The sequence below is a fragment of the Micromesistius poutassou genome (assembly GCF_964030765.1).
Source record: "Micromesistius poutassou genome assembly, chromosome: 13".
NCBI classification, from domain to species: Eukaryota; Metazoa; Chordata; class Actinopteri; order Gadiformes; family Gadidae; genus Micromesistius; species Micromesistius poutassou.
The window spans coordinates 17,627,551-17,655,348 of record NC_140283.1 but is presented as its reverse complement, the minus strand read 5'-3'; the positions used below and the strand labels follow the sequence as shown (position 1 = coordinate 17,655,348).

Below are 27,798 nucleotides of genomic sequence, written 5' to 3'. Positions count from 1 at the left end.
TTTTTGGTTGGGTCTAAGGTATTCACTTACACTTACACTTCAATCCTCTTTCCCTTGGGCTCAGCGTTGGCGGGGGCAACGGCGAAGACGATGAGGAGGCTGCTCGGGAGCGGAGGAGACGCGCCAGGGAGGAGAGGAAGAAGATGAAGGACCCCGAGGAGTCTGGTGCTGAGGCCAGGGAGGTCCCCGACACCAACAGGTACAACCATGGTCACAGTGTTGACTCTGCATTGAAACAGCCCAAATCTGCACTTGATTACATACAAGGATAACTGGAGCTACGGCAACGGACCGGCTCTTTAACTCACATGTGTGTGTCGGTGCGTTTATTACCACTAGTTGAAATGGGTACAGCGCCACCTATCGTCCTGACCTGTATGACATGCTTCGGCCAATGAATCGATTTTCTCACCGCCAATTGCAGTTGTTCAATTGAGGAGCATAGTCGAACTATGGCTGTAATCGGATTAAGCGGTGCATGTAAACGTACTGAGTGGCACGCTGTAGGTGCTGCCGAAGATGAAGGCTCTAAGGAATCACCCACAAAAGCATCCATCACTGATTTAAAAACACCACGCTGTGCTGTAGACAATGTGCACTGAGTCAGCCTGATGGCAATATCTCCGCCCCACTGCCATCGCGAATGACGTCTTTCTCATGCTCTCACAGTGTGACCGAGACGGAGCCCTCCTCCACCATGGACACCCCCACCATGGACACCACCCTCTCCACCGACACCACCACGGACCACTCCACTTCCAACGAGACCGCAGACGCCGACACCACCCCCGACGACGCCGCCGCCGCCGCTGAGACCACCCCCGACGCCGCCGCTGACACCGCCCCCGCCGCTGACACCGCCCCCGCCGCTGACACCGCCCCCGCCGCCACAGAGGGAGGCGACAGCGACGACCAGGTCCTGCTGGACCGCCTGGCCCAGAGGGAGGAGCGCCGGAAGAAGAGAATGCAGGAGGCCCTGGAGAGACAGAAGGAGTTCGACCCCACCATCACCACCAACGGCATGGACACCGAGGAAGAGAAGGCCCCCGGGGAGAACGCGTCCCGCGAGGAGGAGGCTTCTCAGGAGGAAGCTGCTTCTGAACCCGCGGTGGTGGCGGAGGTAAGATTGTTACACGTTATATGTATGTATGTATGATATATTATTGCTTGAAGAACCATTTGAGGAACGACCAAAGACAAATGTGTGGACATCAAAGCTCAGTATCTTAGACCAACTGTATCTTTTTTTGTCATTGAATTTACAAAAAACATGAAATGCTCATTACCTTCTAGGAGGAGAGCAAAGAGGAGGTTGTTGTAGCGTCGGACCATGAGGTACAGCGGTCCGTTTTAGGCGAGGCCGACGAGGGAGACGAGGCCGGCGAGGGAGACGAGGAGAGGAAGAAGAGAGAGGAGGAAGAGAAACAGCGACAGGAGATGGAGGAAAGGAGGAGGAGAGAGGAGGAGGAGGAGGAGGAGGCGAGGCGACAGAAGGAGCAGTTGAAGAGGGAGCAAGAGGAAAAGCAGCAGGAGGAACAAAGGAGGAGAGAGGAGGAGGAGCAGCAGAGAGAAAAGGAGGAGAGACTCAGGAAGGAGGCCGAGGAAAAGAAGAACAAGGAGGCGGAAATGGAAGCGAAGAGGAAGGAGGAAGAGCAAAACCGGAAAAAGGAAATGGAAGAAAAAAAGAAGGAAGAGGAGCAGAAACGGAAAAAGGAATTGGAAGACAAGAAGAAGAAAGAGGAGGAGGAAAAGCAGAAGAAGAAGGAGCTGGAGGACAAGAAGAGGAAGGAAGACGAGGAGAAACAGAAGAAGGAAGCGGTGGACAGGAAGAAGAGAGACGAAGAGGACAAACTGAAGAAGAGGGAGGCGGAGGAGAAGAAGAAGAAAGAGGAGGTATCAGAGCGTGTCTTGCATTTTCACAAATCGCAACCGGAGCTTTCTGCACAACTCACGACGTAGTCACTGGTTTATTTGTCCCGACACATTAATACAGGCTGTGATGGAGGGCTTCCCGACAGTTTGAGTGTTTGCACTGGCATGCGCGTTGGTTTGGCCGCAGTTCACAGTTGACTCACTTTTGGTTTTGCTTGCCGGTTGTGTTGAGGACGCGCGTTCATCCATCTCATGTCACAGTCGGGCACAGTGTGAAGTGTTGTGGGCACACCCCTGCATCTCCTTCACTTAACGCAAACCACCCTGTGATGGCTTTTCTCTGTGCTTTGATATTCGATCTCTCTGCAGACGTGGTCATTTATTTCCAGTTCGATTAATCCTTTTCCATTTCTTGATCTTTTTTTTGCAAAGGAGAAGCCAAAACGACTTGGTTTCAAGGAGAAGGTAATTAGTAGGCCGCGGTAATTATTTGTGTTTGACAAAACGGTTGGTTGTTTTCATGGTGTCTAATATGTACTTTCTCTGTAAGCTTGAGCCAACCAAGCAGACCGGAGCCTTCCCTGGCCTCATCCATCGCAAAGCAGAGCCCACCCCGAGGTAAGCCTTGCTGTTGTCATGACAACCCCACCTTGTTGTTTCCAAACATGCTAACACTATACATTAAGGGGACATTAATGAACTATTCCTTGACACAAGGTAACGTATTAATGAACATGATTATGTAGCATTAGCATAGGGGTTAGGGTTAGGGTTAGTGGGTAGAAAACTAAAACTATTTTACCAAGTGGGTAAGGGTAAGCCTAACCCTGTTTTAATAATGTAGGGTTAGGGTTAGATGCATACCTTAGTTAACATGAACACCATTACTTAAGTTAACATCAACACTATTAGTAAATGATTACTAGACATTAGTTAAGTGTTAATTAACTATGAGTTAATTATACCCTTCCCTCATTGTAAAGGGTTACCCCAAACATTGAAAACGTTCCTGTGCGTGTGTGTGCGTGTGTGTGTGTGTGTGTGTGCGTGCGTATGTGCCTGCCTGTGTGTGCCTGCCTGCGCGTGTGTGTGCGTGCATGCCTGCGTGTGTGTGTGTGTATGCGTGTGTGTGTGTGTGTGTGTGTGTGTGTGTGTGTGCATCCCTGCCTGTATGCACGCGTGTGTGTGTGTGTGTGTGTGCATCCCTGCCTGTATGCGCGTGTGTGTGTGTGTGTGTGTATGTGCATCCCTGCCTGTATGCGCGCGCGCGCGCGTGTGTGTGTGTGTGTGTGTGTGTGTGTGTGTGTGTGCGTGCCAGCGCCGGCGACAGCGCCCTCTCCCCGGAGGAGGTGGAGCGTCTGGAGGCGGAGAAGAAGCTGGAGGCGCTGAAGCGCCGGCGGGACAACGCCGAGAGCGAGGAGCTGGAGAAGATCAAGCAGAAGGCGCAGCAGTCCGGGGCGGAGCTGGAGGGCCTGAAGAAGAAGAGGGAGGAGCGCAGGAAGGTCCTGGAGGAGGAGGACCGCAAGAGGAAGCAGGACCTGGCCGACAAGAAGGCCAGGGAACAGGTGAGGCCTCGTCCTCCCCCCCCCCAAACGGTGGGGGACGTGTTTTTGGCGTCAGGGGCTGACATTCTGTAGGACGTCCCGTCGGCTGACAGGAGGATGGGGGCAGGCACTTAAAGGCGCCGTGACACGCCCACTCACAGGTGTGAGTGGGATCAGCCGTTTCGAGACGTTTTGGAAATCAGCCCCTTGAGACAACGCAGGTGGGCGTGTCCACCTAGATGTGTGACGGGTAGACGAGCAACGTTTGCTACAGTCCACTGGGTAGGCTGGTGGACTGATCTATCCAGCACACATCTAGGTGGACGCGCCCACTTTCTGCCCCTTATGATGTCATAAGGGGCAGATTTCCAAAACGGCTTGTAACTGCTAATCACACCACACCTGGTGGCATGTCATGGCACCTTTAAAGATAGTACTCAGCATTGTGTAGCATCTTGTCTTAGGTATCGTTGTTGTATACGGTACTGGGTTGACCTAGCGATTGTAAGTGCTTGGCACTTGTTTCTATGTACAGAACTGTACCGACAGTGGTGTATTGTTGTTTCTCTTTCTTCTGACAAATGTACTTATTCTAAGTCGCTTTGGATAAAAGTCTCAGTCTAGCTGTAGACATCCTTTGGCAAGATGCCCTGACGCCCGCCTGCTCCCTAATGACATGACTCCAAGTCGCTTTGGATGAAGGTGAAAGATGGTACAAGATGCTGCTGCATCGTCATTGACGGTGATCTCCTTGTTGACGTTTAATGTATGACTACATTTTATTGACCGTCCCTAATAGGAGAACTTAGACTTGAAACCCCCTTGAATGTCTCAACTGTTACACTAAAGAAGAGTTTTTGGATTTAGTTTCTCTGTCTTGCGTTTTGGCCACACAAGTGTGTCTAAAAAAGGTAAAAAGCAACAACAACATAAGAAACCATGTGGAGGTTGAAGGAAAGAGCTGTAGTGGAATGAGGAATTGAATTGAGGAAGTGAATTGTGTCGTGTTGTCGTGTGACATCAGGAGGAGAGGAAGAGGATGAGGGAGGAGATCGAGAAGAGGAGGGCCGATGCAGTGGAGAAGAAGAAACAGCTGGACGAGTCTGCAGACACCAAACCCGTCTTTCAAGTCAGCACCAAAGGTTCTGCCAAGGTAACCCCCACCGTGCGATGGGTAGTGGACCCGGCCACTGGTCCAACTACTGGTCCAACTACTGTCATTGTCACTCATACCGATCCAATCCAATGGGCTTGTGCTCAGTTTCAATTCATATATTTAATTATTCTATAATAATTTATGTGCGTTTTACTGCCACATATGTGCTGAATGCATTCAAAGATGCTGTACAGGACTTTGTATTTGCCTTGGTTGGAATGGGGTTACTCAGTGTTAAACTGTGTTTGTGTGTTTGTGGGTGTGTGCGTGTGTGTGTGTGTGTGTGTGCGTGTGCGTGTGCGTGTGCGCGTGTGGTACTCTGTATGCGAATCCGAGCCCTGTCTCCACTGCAGCGGGTCCTTACATGGGAGGTATTTGTCCCTCTAAACAGCAGCCAGGCCGGCTTTCTGTTTCCAGCCCATAGCTGAGGGGCTGACAGGGGCTGTGTGTGTACTGGCCCAGGCACAGGCCGGCCCATACCGGGACCTCAGTAAATACCATGTTCAGCACACACAGCCCCCGGGCTAGCGCTGTTCTCGGGGTTGCCTTGGACACGTACGGCCCAGCGAGACACGTTTAGGAACATGTGTTTGTGCGTGTGTGTGTGTGTGCGTGTGTGTGTGTGTGTGTGTGTGCATCTGTGTGTGTGTGTGTGTGTGTGCGTGCCTGCGTGCGTACGTGCGTGCGTGCGTACGTGCGTGCGTGCGTGCGTGTGTGTGTGTGCGTGTGTGTGTGGGGGGGGGTGTGCGTCTGTGTGGGTGTGCATCTGTATGTGTGTTGACTACAAAGTGTTTTTTGTGGCTTGTCTGTTTCTGCACAGATCGGAGCGAAGGCCGACTTTTTGACCAAGTCGGCTCAGAAGAGGTGAGGTGATCATGAAATTAAATGAATGAAAATCTCTCAAAAATAATACACCCCCCCCCCACCCTGATGTCGTACTTGCATACTCACAGTGCAGCACCCTGACTCTGTTTCTCCAACAGCTCAGTCAGACCAAGCACAGTCACTCCAATCTTCTCTAAGATCGGCAACAGACTAGAACAATTCACCTCCGCCATGCAGGTAATAACCCTCCTTCTCTCCTCTCCCCTCTCTCCTCTGTCCCCTCTCTCCTCTCCCCTCTCCCCTCTCTCCTCTCCCCTCTCTCCTCTCTCCTCTGTCCCCTCTCTCCTCTCTCCTCTCCCCTCTCTCCTCACCCCTCACCTCTCTCCCCTCTCCTCTCTCCCCTTACTCCTCTCTCCTCTCCCTTCTCCCCTCTCCTTCTCTCCCCTCTCCCCAGCCACGAGGCCGGGTGAGTCACTCTCCCATGGTCCTTCTGGATTCATGTACACAACCAGCACCTCTCTCCATAGGGAAACAAAGGCTCCCACACGGCTGGGTGTGTCATCACTCTCCCATGGTGGGTTAATATTCATAACCAACGCGTCTCTCCATAGGGAAACCAAGAGACCCCGGTGAAGCCGCCCAAGTCCCCCATGGTGGACATCCCGTCAGGGGGGGCCCGCAGCATGAAGAGCATGTGGGAGAAGGGCAACGTCACCAACCCTCAAGACCCCCCCAAGAGGGTGAGACTCACGGGTGGAGATGTATAGATGGGTGGAGATGGACGGATGAGTGGATTGATGGAGCAATGAATGAATGGTTGGTTAGATGAGTGTCTGTGTGGATGGATGGATGGATGGATGGATGAATGAATGAATGGATGAATGGATGGATGGAAAACAGATGAAGAGATACATTGACGGATGAATAGATAAATGGACATGGTGAGAGAAAGAGATCAATGCACAAGCGCATTGATCCCTCCCTCTATCAGGGAGCATGAGCTGCGTTTAGACACATCGTAACACTCGTTCTGCCTCCTGTATGATGACGACCCATAAGGATGTTGCAGGTGAAAGGTGAGGAGAGAGCAGAGGATGAGAGACAACAGTGCAGTAGCACAGTAGTACAACACAAAACAGGACAGGGCTGAAGGCTTGTAGTGTGTTTGGTGTTTCTCAACTGCTTCCCACGCCAGGACACCGCTGGGATCAAAGGGGGCGTGTCCGGGCGGGTCAACAGTCTGACGGCCAAGCCTGCAGAGGCAGCTAAAGCAGCTCCTGCTGCACAGCCGGAGCCAGAACCAGCACCGGCTAAAACACCAGTAAGCCCCTCAGGATGTCATGTCCACCTCACACACACACACACACACACACACACACACACACACATTAGGGCTGAACGATTAATCAATAATAATTTTTTTTTTTGGAATTCCTCTTTAATACAGCACATAAGGAACTTTAAAAATAAAAATCGCTAACTAAATCGCAATCGCAATAATGGTCGAAATAGTCGCAATTTGATTATTTCCCCAAATCGTTCAGCCCCAACACACATGTACACGCACAAACGCGCAAACACACACAGACACGCGCGCACACACACACACACACACACACACACACACACGCACACACCCACACACAACCACACTAGGGCACACACACACAAATACATACCTATATCGAGGACACAAGAGAGTGACAGACTGACTGGAAGACAGACAGACTTAGTGACAGACTATCAGGTATCAGGGGCCCTGCTGAGATCTGGTCTGTCCTCTAGTGCCACCACATGGACAGTCCTGGCACTAGCTCGGGCCCGGAAATATAAAAATGTGTCCACCAAGCCTCCAAACACACTCGATCTCGTGACTATGTATTTGCTATATCGTCAAATGCTTCTGCACACGGAATATCTCGTCCATGTACCTAAACAAAGCTAAACTCTGGGGATGGTCTGGTCAGTGTATTGCGTTAGTCCTATTGTTAACCCACTCCATGCTCTGGCCATTGAGTCACTGTTCAGCAGTTGTGCGTCAGGTGGCCATGCCAACATACCATCTGCACCGTCAGCGCTTTGCCTCCACACAGAGGCTAGAACTGACTTCAAGTCGGTTGTTGTTTCAAGACTATACTGTAACGCAGATTCAGAGTAAAGGCTCAGTTTTGGTTCCACGTCAACGCAACGCAATGGGCCACGCAGACGCTTCGACGCAGTCGTGAACCTGTTTTGGGTCTGCGTCGGGTTTTAGTGAGCGGACCAATCACAGCCCCTAGCTGCTTACAATTAACAGGTTACAATTTTTGGGAGGCGCAAGTCAGGCCCTTGCTGTGGACGCAAGGAGGGTCCGCAAGGACGTACCGGCTCCATAAACACCCATTGCGTTGCGTCGACGTGAAACCATAACGAAGTGTGTCCACGCTTGGTACCGAGCAGCTGAAAGCCACCGAGTCGGGCGAGACTGTAACGCCATGACGTCATGTCTACAGGAAGCTAAGTCGCAACATGGCTCTCCCCCTGAAAGCACCTTCAACCAAGGGTGAATCCACAGGCTCCCGTTATTTTAAGCGTCTCCAATGTCTTCACGCCGTCACGCTAATAGCCCCCCAGGAGATAGTCTTACGTGTTCCTCTGAAGACGGCGTGCCCACATTTGCACATTGTTGCACCACATTGTTTTCACTTGAAATTTACGAGGGGTTGAACTCTGGCTGGGTGTATCTTTAGTCGCTCAAACGGCATGAGGAACTATTTCGCCGGCCTCGCCAGCAGCGGTGACGTGCAGCGCGACAGTGACCCCCGTTGGTAGGAAGCAGTACTGCAGTACTTCTTCCTACATTAACGTCTGCTTGTTCCCAAGTCATCTTGTGACCACCTCTGTCCGACCCCTTTGTTGAGCTCTGTTCTCCGTCCTGTATGTCCTTGCAACTGTACTTGTACAAAACTCTCTTCTGCTTTGCCTCACCTCTGCCATTTTCTTGTCTTTTTCTCAGCTCTGTCACGTCAGCTTTCATCCTCCTCGGAGTTTCTACTCTTCTTCTTCTTCTTCTTTCCTTCCCCCTCACACGTGACCAGGTACAGCCTCAGGGTTGAGTGTTGGGCGGAGTTGATATAAATATGGTGTTCTGTCAGTCTACCAGAGCCAGATGAGAGGCAGGGACGGGCATTAGGCCAACACGGTTATCATCATCATCCCTTTGAGTGCCATTGTTATGTCACTGGACAAGAGGTGTGATGGGGGGGGGGGGGGGGGGGGGGATTAGGAGGGGTGTGAATGACATCAGCAGGGGTGTGACGTGATGCACAGTACACCTTCATGGATGATGTGTGTGTTATCTTTAGGAGGCCAAACCAGGGGACATCGGCAATAAGCGTGGCCAATGGGAAGCCAAGAAGGGCACCACGCCTGGAAAGGTAACACACACACACACGCACACACACACACACACACACACACACACGCGCGTGCTCACACATTCACATGCACACACACACACACACACACACACACACACACACACACACACACACACACACACACACACACACACACACACACACACACACACACACACATGCACACTTGCAAATGCACACACACAAGCATTCATACACAACAACACACACACCTACACCCACACCCACACCTACCTATTCACACTCGTACATGAACACACACACACACACACACACACACACACACAGACCTACACAGATATATACACACACATCTACACAGCTACATGGATGCAGATGAGGTGGGAAGTGGTCTTGTGGTTGGGTAGCTTTGTAGTAACATGGGATGCCATCCATTCTGTTTGTCTCATCCAGTCGACCTAATGGACTGGGCCAAGAGGTAATGGTTGTGCTGCGATGTGCTACGATTGAAGCTGTGGCTACGATTGAATGCACATTTTTGTGGTGAAAACACTTTTGTTAAATGAACACGCCCACTCAATGTGCACATGTTGTGTCTTTGCTGCACGTTGGGATTGCTTCCTTTCAATTCAGACATTTGAAATGAAAACTTATTTTACAGAATTTAGAACTAACTTTTTTGTATTTTAAATAAAAACAGTAAAAACAGTCTAGTATCTTATGTCTGAGTTGAACAGAATTATTCTCTTGATATGCCAAGCAGCTCTGCCACGCCATTAGAGTCCCTATTGGGAGACTTTACATTTTATATTATGTTTATTTAGTTACCATGGGTCTTAAAGAATAAAAAACAACACATCTTGGTCACAATATCTTGACTATGTGAGAAAGAATTGATTGCATTATCCTTGTGCTGTGCACAAACATTCAAATGCTTAGTCAGGCACAGGCTACGCTTTTTATAATTCAAATAGTTTAACTGATTTTAAAATTGCCAACTGCTAAGAAGTGGATATGATGCACACTTTGCTTAATCTGAAGAAATTGTCTATCTATAGATCAAAATAACCCTAACCTTCTGTATTTCATTCGCAGGTGACATTCGGAGGCAAGGGCAAGTTTGTCACAAACGGTATGTTACATTAATTACACAACGTCCACCAAAAACACTGTAACAGACCATGCACCGAGGATGTGTTCAACAGTTAGCAGTAGCTGAAGCAGGTCCCAGCAGCAGGGTATTTTTAAAGAGTGTGTGTGAGCGTCCCTATAAAAGTGTGTGGCCATTACAGGTCTCCCCAGCCTCCCATCACATGGCCGGCTCCATTCTGGTCCCGCTGCGTGGGGGGGTTTGCAGGGCGTCAGCGCTAGCGGTTTGGCTAGCCAGAGCTGGCGGTTTAACTAGCCAGCCCTGGCGGTTTGGCTAGCCAGAGCTGGCGGTTTGGCTAGCCAGCGCTGGCGGTTTGGCTAGCCAGAGCTGGCGGTTTGGCTAGCCAGGGCTGGCGGTTTGGCTAGCCAGCGCTGGCGGTTTGGCTAGCCAGGACTAGCGGTTTGGCTAGCCAGCGTTAGAGGTTTCTCTAGCCCCAGCTGTTTCGCTAGCCAGTGCTAACAGTCGCGGAACACCATCGCTCAAAAAATCGTGCGCGAGTCGCGAGACACGAGAGTGAGGTGCTCAGCCCAGTTGCATTGTGGTCTATATTTTAAAAAGGAAACTTAAGAATGGAACGCTCCCTAGCCTCCGTGACCTTGTTTGTCTGGCAGATGGTTCCACTACGGACTCCAGACAGGGATAGCGGCCGTGTCTTCGTGTGGACGTAGTGACACCGCCTGCAACCCGCCCCTGCATCGCGAGCTGTCAGGCATACCGCAGGGCAGCTGCTTGGTTCTCCCATTAGCCTCGTCAGCCCGGGATTTTAACCGTTTAAGCCGCAGAGCCGTCCCAGTCGCCAGGCTTATTCCCACCGGCTATAACAGTAAAGCCGAACCGTGTTCACAACTTAACAGTAGCAGGTAATAGCTGGTAGCGTGTAGCCCTGTAGCGCCGCGGAGGCTCATCACCTGCGTGTAGCGATTCGCGCAAATGTTTGCTGTGGGTAAAGCAAGAGGCCAACTTGTACATTTTTAGCCTTTGTGACTGTTGGTTAGCTGTGTATTTTCGGGTAAACTTTTCATAAAAGTATTTCCTGAAGCGGTCTTTCTCTACGAGTGGAGCAGCTGCTACACCCAGCCAGAGTATAGCGGACCATAAGAATGGCAAAGTGTTTGTGTGGGTGCTGGTGTCAGCTTCAGTCCTGAATAGTGTTCCTCATTTGTAACGTCCCCGATTCTCCATCGGAAATAGATCCCCATGGAATGAGCCAAAGGGCAAATGACAATGATACAGCGTTCAGTCACTCACTCACCGCACCCCGACACAAGGCCACGACCGAGAGAGAGAGGGGAGGGAGAGGGGGAGAGAGAGAGGCGTAGGGAGAGGGGGAGAGAGAGAGAGAGGGGGGGGGGGGGAGAGAGAGAGAGCGAGAGGGGTGGGGGGTTTCGGATATATAGTGGTAAACAAACGTGCTCAAACTCAAACACACACACATGCAGTGCGATTAGTCAAGAATGAACACATGCACACAACATGTGTGTGTCTCCCACACACACGATTACATTCCCAAGTATTTACACACACACACACACACACACACGTTTCTACATTGTGTTGGCACTTTATTAACTCTTTTACTAACTCTGTCTTCTTTACACTCTCAGCAGGCATGAGACCCTAACCAAAGACCCCCCCCCCCCCTCAACAACCACCCATCCCACCACCTGACCCATACCAGCAGGCTGTCAAGTGCATTGACCACCTGGACACCATCAGTGATGGCGAGCTTCACATCCACTCCTGAAGATCATAAGGGACCACGTTAATTGATCCTTAATTACACCACAGATAAACCACATCTAAAATATATTTTATATAAATATATCGGGGACTTGATAGAGGATGAATACCAAGGGGGCTTTTTGATACTGCTATACCCATGAACCAAATCTGTGATTAGCATCATACCCTCACATGGCTTCTAACATGACACGGTTTCAACACGGTGGTCATCCATGTCCATTCACACACATGCACTTTCACACTGCATCGCTGTTTGGTTCCCAGACAATGTCTTGTGATCACACTCCTTGCATGTCACACCCAGTCATCATGCAGAATGTGTCCTTAAATCTGACCACTAGCACGTTTATAATCTGTATATAATATATAGACTCTCCAGACACGATCAGAGAGCAGGACAGTCATACACAGTCATTATATAAATAAAATGTATTGTTATTATTATTATTGTTAAGATTATCAGTGGGATATGGTGCTCAGGACTGCAGCCAGATCACTACAGGGCTGTTCAATGTCTCTGTGCTCAACCATGGGGTGTTGCAGTCCGACAATCATGGTTTAATGTTGCCGCACGCAAAGTCACTAGCAATAATACGTGTGGGGCTTTTCTGTGTTGCAAAATCTATTTAGTTACCCAATCACAAGAATGCCTTTTAAGAAATAGTAGGTGAAATAAATATACTTTTTTACTTGGTCTAAAAATAGGAATATGTGCACCTGTTTGATCACAAAGTGAATTAAAGACCTGCCTTGGAACAGACAAGGCTTAGTTGGTCATGGGAAATGAAAGCCTATATGTATTTGAGAGATACAATCTATTCTGGGGTATCCTGGGTCAAAGATGGGCTCCTGTTTGTCTCAAACCTGCCCCGGTTTATCAGAAGTCCTTCAGCTCTGTTGGATTGAAACTTGTTTTGTTTGAATGTGCAAACTTGTACTTGCTTTAGCAATAAAAAAAATTAGAAAAACAACAACAAGGTTTGACATGCCTGGTGTTATTTTTAGTGATTGTCAAAAGTCTGTCCTACATAACAAATGTAGGACTGATGAAGTGTTGATGTGTGATGAAAGAAGTGACTTGGAATGGGACGTCCCACATGGACACACATGCACCTACCTTGTGTGTGGGTGTGTGCATGCATGCCTGGGTGAGTGTGTGTGTGTGTGTGTGTGTGTGTGTGTGTGTGTGGGTAATGGTGCGTGTTTTTAGTGCCCTATTTACAGTTTAGTGTCTATGAGCATGCATGTGCTGTCGCTCTGAAAGAATACGGCTTGGCCTGCTAACAATAGATGACTTCTCCTGCAAGGTGCCCTGCCATAGGTTGATTGAGGTCACATGACTAGAATGGGCGTGGCTACATATCCTTGATGCCTTCATGTTCAATCTGTTTGAATCGTAAACGTCAGGAACGGCCAGTATATCAGATCCCTTCGCTCCCTCTCTGAGTTGCAGGTAAGGACTCTCCATTGCAAGTGCAACTATTAGCTAAGGAACTAAGTATTACTAAGTATCTAGTTACTTTTTGCTTAAGTCATGTTTAAAAAATAATAGATGACCTTGTAGTTAAATTGATTATTTTGTTATGGAAAGTAATTCAAGGACTATTATTCAAGGACTACAAGGATTATTAATAGACCTATTGTATTAAACCACTGCACAATTGTTTGACATAATAAAGGGAATCATGTTTCCTGATTTACCATTGATTGCTTTGACTGCATGGATTCCAGCATTTCCTTTGCAAGAGGATTTCACCCCAAAACATGATTAAGATAAGATGTCATTGAAGCTTGTCAAACATGTCCTCTCCATATGCTTTTTCATATCACGTTCTCTGTCAATGTGTCGATGAATCTGCTTTTAAGACCATTACACACTTTACAATACAGCAAAATATCAAATTGGTTTCCTCTGCTGTTGCAATAACAAAAGTGAGGCTTTTGCAGTAGCAAGATCATGTTAATGCAGATATTTCCAAATTAGTTAATTATTAGCAGTGGTTTATATTTTACAATTTACCATTTTTTGCAGTTTATATTTTAGCATTTAACATTAGCACATTGTTTATAAATAAGTTTTAAAAGATTGTGCTTTTAATGTCATGCCTTGCAATAAAACTATTGATAGAACCATTGACACCCTAAAAATAGCTTAACTGGGGCCCTATTTTCCAGGGTTCGCGGCAAACAAAATGTCTGACACAGAAGAAGTCGAGGAAGTTGCGTACGTAACCAACTTACCACAAACATTTTGACACAGACATCATACAGGTATTCACATCATGATCTCCTTTGACCTAATCTGTTTTCCATTATCATATTTTTCATTAAAGAGAGGGAGAGGAAGGATCAAAGCCCAAGCCTAAGTAGGTATCCACGTTGTATTCATTAAGAGAGATGGATAGATCATCATAAGCCGAATAAAGAATGAATAAGCTGTGTTTCATCAACACCCTGCACTGAGCACCAAGTCACACCGGATTCTCTCACAGGTTCATGCAAAACGTCAGCGCGCCCAAGATCCCAGATGGAGAGAAAGTCGATTTTGATGCAAGTACACGGACACACACTCTCACACAGACACACGCACACATACCTACACAAACACACACACAACTCAAGCACGCATGCACGCATACACGCACACAAACAAAAAAACAGCCCAAGCCACAGCCACATGCAAGTACACGCACACACACGCATCAACAAACACACCAGGATACACACACAACAAGCACTGATGTCTTGTTTTCTAATCCTCCCTCCAGGACATCCATAGAAAGCGTCTGGACAAGGACCTGTCTGAGCTCCAGTCTCTGATCGAGGCTCACTTCGTCCAGAGGAAGAAGGAGGAGGAGGAGCTCATCGCACTCGTCTGCAGGATTGTGAGTCTCCATCAGCCAGTAGGATCACCACTCCTCTCCGTCTAGTCCCACAATGTGATCATCAATAAGACTGTATGCCTGTGTTTGTGTGTGTGTGCGTACGTGTGCGTGCGTGTGTATGTGTGTGTGTACGCGTGCATGCATGTGTGTATGTGCGTGTACGTGCATGTCTGCGTGTGTGTGTGTGTGTGAGCAGGAGAAACGTCGCACTGAGAGAGCCGAGCAGCAGAGAATCCGCTCAGAACTAGAGAAGGAGAGACAGATCAGAGTGGCAGTGAGTCCCACGTTTAAATCCTCGGTAAACTCGTCATGTCGATATGGGGCCCTGGCTCTCACCTTGAACCCTGCGCCTCCTCTGTGGGCGGATAGGAGGAGAAGGAGAGGAGGGAGATGGAGGACCAACGCAAGAAGCAGGATGATGATCTGAAGAAGAAGAAGGTTCTGACCAACATGACCCACCAGCAGAAGGTAAACCAAAACCAGCACCAGCTTCAGAGGGTTAGAAACCAAACCAGTAAACATGATGGGAACAACACCAGCTTCAAAGAGTTAGAAACCAAACCAGTAAACATGATGGGAACAACACCAGCTTCAAAGAGTTAGAAATCAAACTTCAGTGAACCTGATTTGAAAAGGTCTCCTGCTACTTGGATTCTCCACCTCAGTTATAACTGTGATGTAGCAGAAGTTACTTACTTTTTATTTTCTTCTGATGAGGACGTTTATCGGAAGGCTCCTCGCAGTATGATATTACAGTGTCGAGGCTGAGACGACATATTTGGGTAACTTTTAGATTTTTTGTGGTTTAACGCTGGGGTTCAGGTTTTAATTTTAATTTTGTATGAGTGTGAGACAGAAAAACTGAAAATTTGTCAATGAAAATGTATTATTGATGAATACACTATAGCGCCCTCTGTAGGACACTATCTTTATTTGGCTTCCACTAAGATAACATGGACGTTTGTGACTTACATTTTGTGTTAAAAAAAAAATCTATTTTTGAGTCAACATTACAATACCTACAAGTATTACGGAAATTTCGACGTTTGACTCCCACAGGGTGACACCAAAAAGGGCGCCAAGAAGCAGACAGAGAGGGAGAAAAAGAAGAAGATCCTGGCTGATAGGAAGAAACCTCTCAACATCGACCATCTCAGCGAGGACAAACTCAAGTACGGCAGCTTCTGCGTCTACCCCCTTCTACCACTGGGGGGCACTACTGAACCAAAGAGGCCTTAGTATAGTGGAAGTATGAATCAACTATAATATGTAATATATTCCGTTTGGTGGGCAAAAACGGTCTTACAACAGTGAGTGGTGGCCCCAGTGGGAATCAAACCCCTGACCCCTTGGTGTCTATATAATTTCATATATGCTGATCGAGACGATGAATGAGCTAGACATGACTATGAACAAATGAATGAATTAATGGATTGATGAATTCAATAGTTAAGATAAGCCAATGTAACGGTTCAATTCACTCCATAACCAGCTAATAAAAGGGTTTTGATTGGTTGTGTTCAGGGAGAAGGCCAATGAGATGTGGCAGTGGATGATGGAGCTGGAGGCCACCAAGTATGACCTCGCTGAGAAGTTCAAGAGACAAAAGTATGACGTAAGTCCCCTAAAGCACAAACCAAGCAAGAATTTATCCAAAAAAAGATACGTGTTGGGTAAAAGGTGAGAAAGAAGCTTCTTGGACTCGCAAGAAATGTAACTTTTACATTTTTAATTTTGAATATTTTTGAACTAAATGTTCCTTGCAGAGGTTCTTAAAAAGTATCACCAAACAGCTTTCTGGTCTTATTCCGTATTTTGCTTCTGCTCTGGATAATGTTTGGGGTAAAAGGTGAGGTGGTATTCTAGTTCTAGCAGTTAACTAACCAACTGTGATTCAAACGTTAATTTCCATTAATGTGTCAACAGATTAACCAGCTTCTTGCTCGCGTCTCGGATCACCAGAGGTAAGCAGATGGACTTTCATCATGTTTTACACACTGAACGTTAGGCTAACAACCCCTCTAATGAAGACTTTAATTAAAAACTAGTTAATTAAGTCATAGCTTTGACATTGAAGAATCATTGATTCTCATGTCCTCTATAGAGCAGCGCAATATATAATATAAATATTATATATTTAATTTCATCCATCCTTCTACAATTAAATACACAAATAATCCTCAAATCAGATCCAGTGTCCATCTTATTTATTTAACACATGTTTATTTAACATTTTAATGCTAAACCAGATCACACTCCATCAAACTTACTCATCACTTTCAACCCTTCCAAATGAAAAACATTCGTCAAAGACACATCTTTGCCAAACTCTCCGCATCATAAATGTATTTTTTGTATTTGCATTGTACGTTGCATCAAATCAGCTTTAGATGGCAAAAGTATTGCAATAACAGACAGTGCATGTACATATGTCACCGTCTTAAATTTCAGCTTACTAATATTACTCTGTTGTGACAAATTGTTAAACCATTATACACATGATCCAGGTGGACTAGTCTTGTTTAGAAGCATTAGATGTCTAATCCTGTGTTACATTTAGAAAGCGGTGGCAAAAGTCAACAGCCAAAATAACCTGACACTCCCTCCAAACGCTATAGAAGGGAACAGATGAGCATGAATTTGTCCATTTGCGAAACACAAGCAACAGCGAAAGAAAAAATACTGACAGCCAAAATAAACCATTGAGACATTTTAACATAAAACATGAACAAATGTGCTGCTTTAAAAAACCAACATGGGTGTCTAACCACACTCCTGCTGCTGAGGTTTGGCTCACAAATGACCTGTTCTTGATCGCCTCTCTCCTCTAGCGCCAAAGGTCGCGGCAAGGGCAAAGCGGGGGCGGCCCGGCTGAGGTGAAGGGGCTGTCCGGAGGGAGTCGGGGGCGGAGCTTGAGTCAGGGGCGGAGCTTGACTCTGTGCTCAGGGGCCCGAGGGCCCCGGGTGATTATGGGTGGTCGTTCCTCTTCCTTCCTTCCTTTTTGTGTTGGGCTACATTTCAAAACCTCTGTGTGTATCACGTCAATAAACAGGTCATCATACATTCATATCAGGAGTCTCAGTGTGTGTGTGTGTGATGCTTTTTTTCTTGTGGCACGTCGACAGGGTGAGCTTTACACGGGGGAATATGTCCGTAAAAAAATTAACAAAGACCAAATACATATGCACGTTCAGAGTACGGGTGGTGGAGCGGTGAATGAGGCGTTTAGTGCCTGGCAATCGAATAAATCCGTTGCTGACAGTTTTTTTTTTTTTTTTTTCACACAAGGATGTGTACTCTATACACCATGATACAGAAAGCCAGCGAAGCCTTGATACGTGTTATGGTGAGGCCAAAAACAAAAAACCCTTTCTGCCATTTATAGAAAAATAAAACCCACAAAATACCTTTATTTAATTTTCAGAGTTCCAAAAGACATTTAAAAGAAGTGCATTTCTTTGGATAGAGCAGCAGCAGTAAACCTATTTTTTTTGCGAGCACGTAATAATAATACCTCATAACTTAAAAGAGAAATGGGGCCGAGGATGAGGACGAAACAGCATGTACACATCTCAGCATTTACACAACTCGGCATGTACACAACTCGGCATCTCCACGTTGCAATATCCTCAGGAGCCTTTCACCAAACTCAGCATCGGCAGAATCTCCCCGTACAGCCTCTGCCGTCCATTACAAACAATAGTTCCACAAAAAGAAAAAAAAAAAGCATTTGCCATATATAGCGGTGGCCACGAGAGAGACAGATACGCTGCCCTCTGGATTATATTTCAGAGTCCATATTCCATACACAACCAGATAGTACCACGCATACTGACACCATTGCCTTTTTGTTCAAGTTGTCCTGTGTTGGGGGATGGCAGGGTGGTGTTTGGGTTCAGGGCTGGTGGGGGGGGGGGGGGGGTGGGTGTGGAGGTAGGATGGATGGGGGGGCTGTGAGGGGAACCCTCACCACATGTGGGTTTCTCTGATCTCTGCGATCACCTGACTGGCCTTTTGCAGCGCCTGGGAATGGACAGAGAGCAGCGTCAACACCAAGAGGAACAGGGAGGGACCCGGCTAGACGGCTCAGCCCGCCAGCAAGCGGACGACGTGGGCATGACGCCCAGTGGCCCAGGTTTCGATTCCCACCTGGGGTCCCTATGCCATGTCATTCCCTCCCTTCTCCCACCCACCCTCCTCTTTCTCTTTATTGTCGCTCAATTAAGGTACAAGAAAAAAGCCTGGAAAGTAGTATATATCTTTTTCTAAAAAGGACTTATCCCCGTGGCTTTTCATTAATAAAACTGCTGACAGTCTCACATGTACACTCACAACTGTATGTATTCTATGAGGGGGTTAATATATACATTGGTTTAATATTATTGCATTAATCTAAGAATACATCTTAAAAATACATACCAAGTCAAATCCTTCTTATTTTTCTAATTCATAAACAGATATATTTTATGATCTTCCGAAAGTTATAAAAAAAAAACAATGACCACAAATTACGAATGATGAGGATGAGCGTATGGACTGATCCCATGGTGGGGCGTGAAGCCCCGCCCCCCCCCCCCCCGGACCCCCGGTACCTTGAGCATGTCGGCGGCCTCGGAGCGGCGCTGGGCCATGTCCTCGGACTCGGTGAGCAGGTCGTCCAGCAGGCCCGACTTGTACAGCTGCCCCACCAGCTCGCTCTGCAGGCAGTCCTTCACGTGGTTCACCAGGAAGTGCATCACCGCCTTGGGGACACTGGGGAGGGGGGGGGGGGGGGGGGGGGGGGGGGTGTCAGGAGAGGGGGGCGTTTATTATTGGCTGTTCTGGTTGGGACGCTTTGATCCCGTTTTTAGATACATGTTGCTAATGAGCAGGTAAGGGGTTAGGCGTCTTGCTCAAGGGTCTGTACAGTGGAGTGCGGGCATTGGGGTTGGAACCAAGGACCTTAAGCTGGGAATCACTATCTATGCTATCCCAGCCCCATCACCAAAAAACGACAGACAGATAGAGATACACAGACAGATACACAGATACAGACACAGACACAGACAGCAACCGCCACGACAGACAGACAGCCATAGCAACGACAGACAGACAAGATGAGATTAGGAGAGCAGGAAATGAATAAGGCCTGCTCGGTCCTTACGGAGGTCAGAACATGGACATGTAAACAGCGTTTTGTGCGCACCTGTCTTGGATGTTTTTCCGGACGATGAGGAAGTAGGACTTGATGAGCCTCTCGATGACCTCACAGTCCCGCTGCTCCCGGGCGGACAGCTTCCTGGCGACGGGCACGGGCTGAGAGGCAGAGCAAAGCTGGTTAGAGAGCAGCTCGACGCGACGGAAACACAAAGGAAAGAGCCCCACGCACTCACGCAATGACTCCTCCTCCAGAAAGACTGCAAAACCATTGTAAATAATCATCCCGATAACAAACCCAAGAAAAAATTACAAAAAAAACCATCTAACATTTATAATTCAAGTCTTTTCTCTTAAACCAGTTTGAGGATGGGACGGCGCAATAAAGGATGGATGGAGGACTCACCACGTCCAGGAGGTTGACCGCGTTGCCCCTCATGGGGCTGGAGGGGAAGGCGTTCTTGTCCGCGGACACACCGTCCTCCTTCTTCAGCATGCCCCTCCAGCCCCCCGTGCCCCCGTCCACCTGCTCAGCCCCGGAGCCGGCCTGGGGCCCGCTGGCCGTCCCCTGGAGAGAGGGGGCGAGAGACATGGACAGAGTGAGACACTCGAGAGTGAGACAATAGACAGACAGAGAGAGCCAGAGAGAGTTATCTATTTTTTGCATTATGCATGCATAGATTACTGCAAATCACATGAACCATGTGAAGAACCATGCGTACTGGGCTGGTTCCACCATTCCATACAGAACCAGGATGAGTTCTGTAAGAAGTAGGAATCCCAAAGGTTAATAAAATCACACGGTCAACATGGACGGATGGTTTATTTGGTTGTCCTTGCATCAGACAGGAAGGCTGGACCATAAAGCCCTGACCTGGTATGTGAACAACGCACATCACCAAGGCTAATCGGTGTTATTGCAGAACACAAACGCTCACGGAGCCATTCTGATGGACGCAAGGAACACCATGCTGGGCGTTGCTTTTGTCCTGGTATAGGAGGGACAAGCGACCACACACTGCGTTAGGAGGTGCTTCCAACACACACACACACACACAGACGGACAGACGGACAGACGGACAGACAGAGAATGCGGGCAGTGCCATGCCACCAGCAGGCATATAGGGGACGGGGGTGGTCAACACACCTTGGGGACCTCCCCCTCAGAGAGCTCAGTGGGGGTCAGAGGCTGCCCCCCGGGGCCCTTAAGGGACTAGAGAGACAGAGAGAGAAAAGGGAAGAGAGAAAGGAAGGGATAGAAGACGGGTGGGCCTTATGGACAGAGGAAAAAGCCGCAGCACTGTGCTTCAACGTGGAGGAAGAGAAGAAGCTTTTGTGAAAGAGACCCCGCACTCACAAGGGTTTGTGAGGTCATCTTCATCTGAACCTGCTACAAACCCAGACTATACATGTAGGAATAGTGGGAGATACCATATTGGAGGGCCTATAGGGGGGGGTCTAACGCCTGTTGGACTGTACCTTATCCCGGGGCACGGCGGAGGGCAATTCTCGCATCCTGTTGCGTCGCTGTTCCTTTAAAAATAAGACCAGGGAAACGATTATTATGATTCAAAACTGTAAATTAACGTTGCTTCATTCCATTTAATCCCAGCACGTGTCTCCAAATCAACAAATGACAACAAATTGGAGTTGTAACGACACCACACACCACCGCACCGGGTACGACCTCAGGCCTACCTCTATGTTGTTGTTCATCAGGCCACAGGCGTCAGCAAAGTCTGGGTGCTTGGTGTTGATATAGGCCAGTTCAATGGCCACCAGGTTGTGAACCTGTATGGGGAGAGGGAACACCGTATCCTCCGTTTAGCTGAAGCAACACTCTGGACGGACCTCTCTCCACGAGCCTTCACGGCGGACTCACCATCTCGTTGGTGACCGGCAGGCGTTTCCTCAGCAGGGACGTGACCACCTCCACGATGGCGTCGTGGAGCTTGGGGAACCGCAGCAGCTCCTGGTCACGTTCAGGGAGGGCGAGACGTGAGACGCCGGCATGGGTCACTTCTATTTATGGTCTTTAACATTTATACCACCAGGTGTGATAAAAGAAAAATCGGCCTCCTCTGACATCACGTGTGCACCTAGATGTGTGCTGGATAGATCAGTCCACCGGCCTTCCCGGTGGACTGTAGCAAACGTTGCTCATCTAGCCGTCATACATCTAGGGTGGACACGCCCACTTGTGATGTCAGAAGAGGCCGATTTTCAAAACGGCTCGTAACGGCTGATCACACTCACACCTGGTGGTATAATATGTCACCTTTAACTTCATTGATCAGCAGCAATATTAATATTCAACGTTGTTTTTGTTTGGTCAGCATAACAAAGCTAAACAACATCAAAATCTTTACAAGTACCCCTGGTTGGGATATACTGCAGTAGAGGACTGTTTATGATGGGGTTTATGCTGTGCTGCCCCCTACCTGCGTGCTGTAGTTACTGCAGTGCTGGATGATGCGCTGCATCTCCTCGTGCACCAGCTCCACGCAGCGCAGGCTGGGCTCCTCCAGACGCTTCACCTGCCGCTTCACCAGCAGCTCGAAGGACACCTCAGGCACGAATAAGGCCGGCCGCGGGCCCTGCAGGGAGACACACACACACACACACACACAATGACACCCCAGGCACGAATAACACAGGTTGTGCAGGGACTCACACACACGACATGACACCTCAGAGTCTCTGGTATTCTTTTTTACAGTGACCATGTTGTTGATTTGAAACCTACATACCCTTTTTTTACAGCTTACTACTGCGAGTTTGCAGTCAGTGCCAAAAGCCAATTATGTGCTTCCAGAATCCACCTCTGATGACATGATTGGCTTAAATAAAAATGAAATATGAAGTCTGATTTGTGAGACTACTGTTCCTCCAATCATGTTGTGTTCTCTGTCTGTGTCCTATAAATGCTTGCGGTGTAGAAGATGCTCGGTTATAGTTAATGGCAGTGTCTCCCTATGGCCATGGTTTCATTGAACATACACTCAGTCTCCACAACAATGGTGTTGTTGACCAGGGTAGCAGCCACAGAGATTACAAATGAAAGTGGACTCTGAACAAACCGTTGCATTTCTGATAGCCGTGAGCACGTCGATGGTGGTCAGACCCCCCAGAGGGTCCACCGACTCCAGCGTGCGTCCGAATGTCTCGTGGAAGATGTAACAGATTCTAGCTCCACCGCACCTACAAGGAAAATAAAAAAAATAAAAAAAAATACACACTGGATAAAGATTTGGTTTGATAGGAAGATTTGATTTGAGGTCAGGAGTTAAACGGATGACAATGGGTTTTGAGCAGGGCCTGAAGTTATATCCCCGGTGTGAGTGCTTTATCTTGATTTAGACTTCATCGAACGTTGTATGTCCAGTCAGTGTGTGACCGACTTTAGATCGCCGGCTCTGGTTGTCTTTTTACAGAATGGAAACATTTACCAGCCAAGGCTTTAGGGTTAAATATAGCCATCAATGGCAGATGGTGGCAGGTGTTAATATTGGACCAGCGTTAGAAACACCTGCTACACCGACACGGGGCGCCAGCACCCCCTAGTGGTGTAAGCCGAGGCACTGGAAGGAGTGAGGCCACTCACAGTTCGGTGGTCTCGATGTACTTGGCCGTGCCCTCTATGGTGTGGCAGTACTCTGCGGCGAACTTGGTGATGAGCTGCAGCAGCGTGGAGCTCTTGTCGTCCACGGGCTCTCCGTAGCCGCTCAGCATAGACTGGTACTGGGCCGCCAGCACGTTGATCCTGGTCTTCAGCTCGGGCAGACAGTCCCTGATGTGGTGCATGAGGAGTCTGCGAGCAGTGGACAAAATGTGTTTACGTCTAAAGATACACTCTGGTATATACAGCCACGATGACTTTGAGAGGGCGTCTGAAGAAAGGATGTGGTGGAACCTTAAGATTTATTCGATTTATTTATTTATTCAAAGTAAGGAAGATATTCATGTATTGTGTGGAACGTGTTGAGAGTATGTTGCTAGTGGAACACCCCTCACCGGTTTAATGTTTTAGCCAGGTACTTGGTTCCGTTCCGGTTGGCCAGGGAGGGGTATTTCTTCTGGAGGAAGGCGTACTCGTCACGGATGGCATCCGCCACAAGCTTCTTATTGTTGATGTCCAGCTGGCTCCTAGGAGAACGTAAACCCAGAGCGTTCTCATGAAGTTAATACGCGTCACACCACTGCCTTGCTCTACACTAAAACCAGATTTACATTATGGTCTTTTGGAGGTAGGCCCGGGCGATAACAAACACCGATAAAGAAAACACAATATCGTCTGCATCGTTTTTGGTGCCTGTGCATTCTAACATAATCATACACTCATGTTGCATGGCTATAATGACCTGTTGACCACGCCGATGAGACCCAGCCTGACCGGGATGACCCTGCCCATCAGCACGTCCATGGCGTCCGTGCCGGCGTCCATCAGGTCCAGCTTGGTCACCACCGCCAGCGTCCTCCTGCCTGGAAGCACCAACAGAAACCGGTCAGGGCTTATAAAGCGGACCCGAGTGAGGACTAGGGCTGAACGATTAATCGGATTTCAATCGCAATGTAATAGAATGTGAATGCTGCGATTGAAAAAAAATAATAATATATTTGCTATATATATACAGTATATATTTGCTTTCAATGTTGTGTTTGTCATACTATAGAACGATTTTTTGCTTGTTTAGTGAATAATACAGAACATAAGGAACTTTAAAAAGAAAAATTGCATACTAAATCGCAATATTGTTCGAAACAATCGCAATTCGATTATTTCCCCAAATCGTTCAGCCCTTGTGAGGACGTGAACGGGGAAGCGGTCTGAGGAGAGAGAGACGGAGAGGGGGATGTGTATTGAATATATAGTCACCTTCAGGGTCGACGTCACGAGCCACCTTGAGGGCCTCGGAGGTGGCCATATCTGTGTTGGCGGCCGTCACAGCCAGGATGATGGAGTTGGGGTTGGAGATGTACTTCAGGATCAGGTCCCGGATCTGGAGCTCGATGTCGTTGGGCTGGTCGCCCACGGGAACCTGAGGGAGCACCGTGCGTTTAGGAAACACCACAGCCAGGACACATTATGCTGATCTGCTTTGGGACGATGGATTGGTTTTGTTGGCACCTTTGTTAATCCGGGGAGGTCCACCAATGTCAGGTTCACGACATGAGGAGAGAAGACTTTAAGGTGGATGGGCTCGTCGCTGACTCCCTGCGGGGAGAAACAGGTTCTTGGGTTATTTTCAAAATGTACCGTCTGAGATAACCGGATCCCATCTCAAAAATGTGTTAATTTATCAACTGGAAATATTAACTTAATAAACAACATTTATTTTAGCATTTCTAATTACCTTGTTTGTGCCAGATAACCTTTCAGTTTCCGCCTCGATTTCTTGTCTGATTTCCTCAAAATCTGTATATATCTGAAACAAAGTAAAATAGGTCAGAAGAAAACATTGAACATTTGACTGTTGCTACAAACCCATGTGTATGAGGGTGAGAATGACCCCCCGGAACACGATGAACAGGTCCATCCATCGCAAAATTTAATTTAACTCTAGTACTACTTTACTTAGATTACCTATTATTACCATTATTAACTAAAGAATCATTAACCAAAGTAGTGAATGTGGTTTTAACATTGTAACACAAAACAGGATAGTAATTCACTGAGATGCCTGCCTAACATACTAATCCATTGTTGTGAGGCTCTAACCATGCCTCTAGAATCACAAGGTGGTCATGTGGACTCTGTTGTTTCTTCAGTATTTTTTCCAATATAAATACACTACAAAAATAATGTTTGGAGCTGCTTAAAAAAAAAAAATCCATAAAATGATCTCAGGTAACCATTCTATAGCAAACATAACCTATTATACAATTGTATCTGACTCAACCTTCATATCTCACAATCCAGCCAATAGGATAAGGGTCTGAGCATACCTTATTCTTGGTGTGAAGGAATTTGCCCCATTCATCTCCATCAATGCCTAGAGAAAGAACACACACAAAAAGCAGAGTTGACAGCTGTCACCTTGAGAAAGCTTTTGTCTGTTTTTTTGCTCGCTCAGCTGGGATGGGATGGCTCTTCGGCTAAAACAAAGAGTGAAGCCAGGGCATGGAAACATTGATAAAACAGTTCCAAAACAACAGCAGTAGGGGGCAAAAACAGAGGAACTACAGCGTGGGATATTATGGGAAGCACACGCCTAAAAGCATACACTGATGTTTCTGAAATAAAGCTATAAATGAAATGATAAGAAGAATCCAGTTTAATAAGAGGCAGGGTGGGTGGTGCAGAACGGCCAGAACAGAGATGGGGGAGCTGCTAAGCACAGACGAAAATAATACAAATGGCCGAGGGGGAGACCTTGGTTAAGGCGTCCATTTTTCCTGGATTTGGATTCTGTAGTTAAGAAGAAATGACAGGAGAGGTATACAGGGGTTATCCCAGAGTAAACTGCAGCTACTGCATGTAATGCTGCAGCATTGCAGTGCTAAATGTGCTTTTTACACAGTTGGGGACTAGAGTGACCCCACTTTCATCCACAGAACTTGCTCTGGTCCAATGTTGGATACCTGGTCACTACAGTCAAAGGACACTGCAGTTTACACATACAAAACGCTGACTTAACATAATCAGACTGAGCTGGCATTGAGCACAAGTTCATACTTTCACTTTGTCATGAACTCAAAATAGTCCAATACTGTAAGTGTTTTCAAATACACCTTGTGTTGAGTCATAAACAAAGCACGTTGCCTCTAGCAACTAAAAGTCACATGCCGAGCAGTCAATGCCAAGAAAAATAATCCTTCAAATAGTTTGCAAAAACGTTGGAAGGGAACCAAGTAACCACAATAACCACAATAACAACCAAGTCAACACAAAAACAACCACGTCAGACATAATCAGGTGGCAATTAAGAATCAAGTTTGTCATTACCATTTTCCTCAAATGTTTTCCTGCGGTCTTCTGTGTCGATGTGCACCAGCTGGAGGATGAGGGGTCGGCGTGTGACTATACCGGTCCCACGAGGAAGGAGATCTCTGCCAACCAGACTTTCTAACACAGAACTCTTCCCACTGCTCTGTAGACACAACAACAGCAACACAGCTTAGGGAAGTGAGATACACAATGATAGCTTTACTTGATGTGTGAACTGTGAACTTCCACACCACTTGACTCTGGTGTTAGACTCTAAAAAGGATACTGAGAATACGTTGTGACTCAATGCCCTTGGATTTTAAGTCTTGGGAGAGCTGGCCAGATCTAACTCGAAGTGTGTTTGACCCATTCTGCAACGGTCCATGCCAAAGGACTTAGGCAGTGGCATCCAATTAGCTAGCGTGCTGGTGAGGGTTACAATTTCACAGAAAGTGCCTTTCCTAATCCAATCAGACTGCACTGTGTGGAAAAAGTTACCAAGTGACAAAAATCAGTTCACACTTGATTTGGATGTGGTGCTGAAAACATGACAACCCGGTAATATTCTCCGTGTAAGTATGTGTTGACCTGAACAGATCCTATTTTGGAGAATCGAATATCATTGCATGGACACATATCATTGCAGCAAACTAGTGTGACAGCTCGTTTGACAGATGTGAGTGAATGAGAAAGTGAATGTGTGAAATAAGTGACGCACATCGTGGTTAATGCTTGACAAACGTATCTGCCTACACACGTATATAGAGGTCCTAACGAGGTGAGCAGACTGCATTACGTAGCCAGACCTAATATATGTAAACACATGTGAGAGACGGACACAAGTTTCCTGCAGATGAAGTGAAGCTAGCCTGTTAGCTTCACCAGCTAACTCGTTCTTCATACCTGCGTTCCAACGACCACTATCTGCGGCAAATGTATGATATCCGCGCCGACCGTGTTAAATACGTCCTGTAGTTTATTAATGACAGGTATCAGGGCCTCCATAGTTACAGTCCTGTTCTTCACCTTTTCCCCTAAAATAACGTACTACTACCTTGTTTGACACAAAGTCATTCAATGCCCCTCAGCTAGTTTCCCTGGCACATCTAGCCTCTGCGACCCACAACGAATTGAACGCTTCGGTGTTGCATCATGGGATATTGAGTTCAAGAGAAGTGT

General features: G+C 47.4%; 3 protein-coding genes across 5 annotated transcripts in view; 2 read left to right on the top strand and 1 right to left on the bottom strand.

Annotated features, from left to right (window-relative positions):
- The window catches only part of LOC311357322 (uncharacterized protein), a 16,338-nt gene extending 3,755 nt beyond the window's left edge, over nucleotides 1–12,583 (top strand). The window contains exons 3-16 of one of the 2 annotated variants that reach the window (XM_084477226.1): nucleotides 65–199; nucleotides 670–1,120; nucleotides 1,294–1,893; nucleotides 2,305–2,337; nucleotides 2,423–2,490; nucleotides 3,191–3,437; nucleotides 4,441–4,569; nucleotides 5,393–5,436; nucleotides 5,556–5,634; nucleotides 6,009–6,137; nucleotides 6,593–6,718; nucleotides 8,742–8,813; nucleotides 9,873–9,909; nucleotides 11,535–12,583. In XM_084477226.1, coding sequence (XP_084333352.1) covers nucleotides 65–199; nucleotides 670–1,120; nucleotides 1,294–1,893; nucleotides 2,305–2,337; nucleotides 2,423–2,490; nucleotides 3,191–3,437; nucleotides 4,441–4,569; nucleotides 5,393–5,436; nucleotides 5,556–5,634; nucleotides 6,009–6,137; nucleotides 6,593–6,718; nucleotides 8,742–8,813; nucleotides 9,873–9,909; nucleotides 11,535–11,548 — 2,164 coding nt within the window. In that variant the 3' untranslated portion in view covers nucleotides 11,549–12,583. Of the gene's footprint in view, nucleotides 1–64; nucleotides 200–669; nucleotides 1,121–1,293; nucleotides 1,894–2,304; nucleotides 2,338–2,422; nucleotides 2,491–3,190; nucleotides 3,438–4,440; nucleotides 4,570–5,392; nucleotides 5,437–5,555; nucleotides 5,635–6,008; nucleotides 6,138–6,592; nucleotides 6,719–8,741; nucleotides 8,814–9,872; nucleotides 9,910–11,531 lie in introns of both variants that reach the window. The other variant, XM_084477225.1, reaches the window with a different exon arrangement.
- A 465-nt stretch (nucleotides 12,584–13,048) lies between these two features.
- On the top strand, nucleotides 13,049–17,622 carry tnnt2d (troponin T2d, cardiac). The gene is made up of 11 exons (XM_084477324.1): nucleotides 13,049–13,123; nucleotides 13,846–13,894; nucleotides 14,004–14,036; nucleotides 14,163–14,220; nucleotides 14,439–14,555; nucleotides 14,752–14,829; nucleotides 14,925–15,023; nucleotides 15,615–15,727; nucleotides 16,080–16,170; nucleotides 16,482–16,519; nucleotides 17,387–17,622. Exons 2-11 carry the CDS (start codon nucleotides 13,863–13,865, stop codon nucleotides 17,433–17,435), a joined length of 708 nt encoding a protein of 235 aa, XP_084333450.1. The 5' UTR covers nucleotides 13,049–13,123; nucleotides 13,846–13,862; the 3' UTR covers nucleotides 17,436–17,622.
- Nucleotides 17,623–17,761: 139 nt separating this feature from the next.
- On the bottom strand, nucleotides 17,762–27,713 carry LOC311357387 (dynamin-1-like protein). 2 transcript variants are annotated; one of them, XM_084477322.1, is made up of 19 exons: nucleotides 27,523–27,713; nucleotides 26,638–26,782; nucleotides 25,638–25,684; nucleotides 25,046–25,117; nucleotides 24,820–24,906; nucleotides 24,568–24,730; nucleotides 24,053–24,173; nucleotides 23,706–23,837; nucleotides 23,296–23,502; nucleotides 22,772–22,892; nucleotides 22,133–22,288; nucleotides 21,574–21,663; nucleotides 21,390–21,482; nucleotides 21,171–21,224; nucleotides 20,839–20,904; nucleotides 20,098–20,259; nucleotides 19,741–19,850; nucleotides 19,148–19,307; nucleotides 17,762–18,578 (listed from the first exon to the last, which is right to left on the bottom strand). In XM_084477322.1, exons 1-19 carry the CDS (start codon nucleotides 27,622–27,624, stop codon nucleotides 18,522–18,524), a joined length of 2,145 nt encoding a protein of 714 aa, XP_084333448.1. In that variant the 5' UTR covers nucleotides 27,625–27,713; the 3' UTR covers nucleotides 17,762–18,521. The 2 variants fall into 2 exon arrangements, with proteins under 2 accessions (XP_084333448.1, XP_084333449.1); XM_084477323.1 differs by lacking the exon at nucleotides 20,839–20,904.
- Between the last annotated feature and the right edge of the window lie 85 nt (nucleotides 27,714–27,798).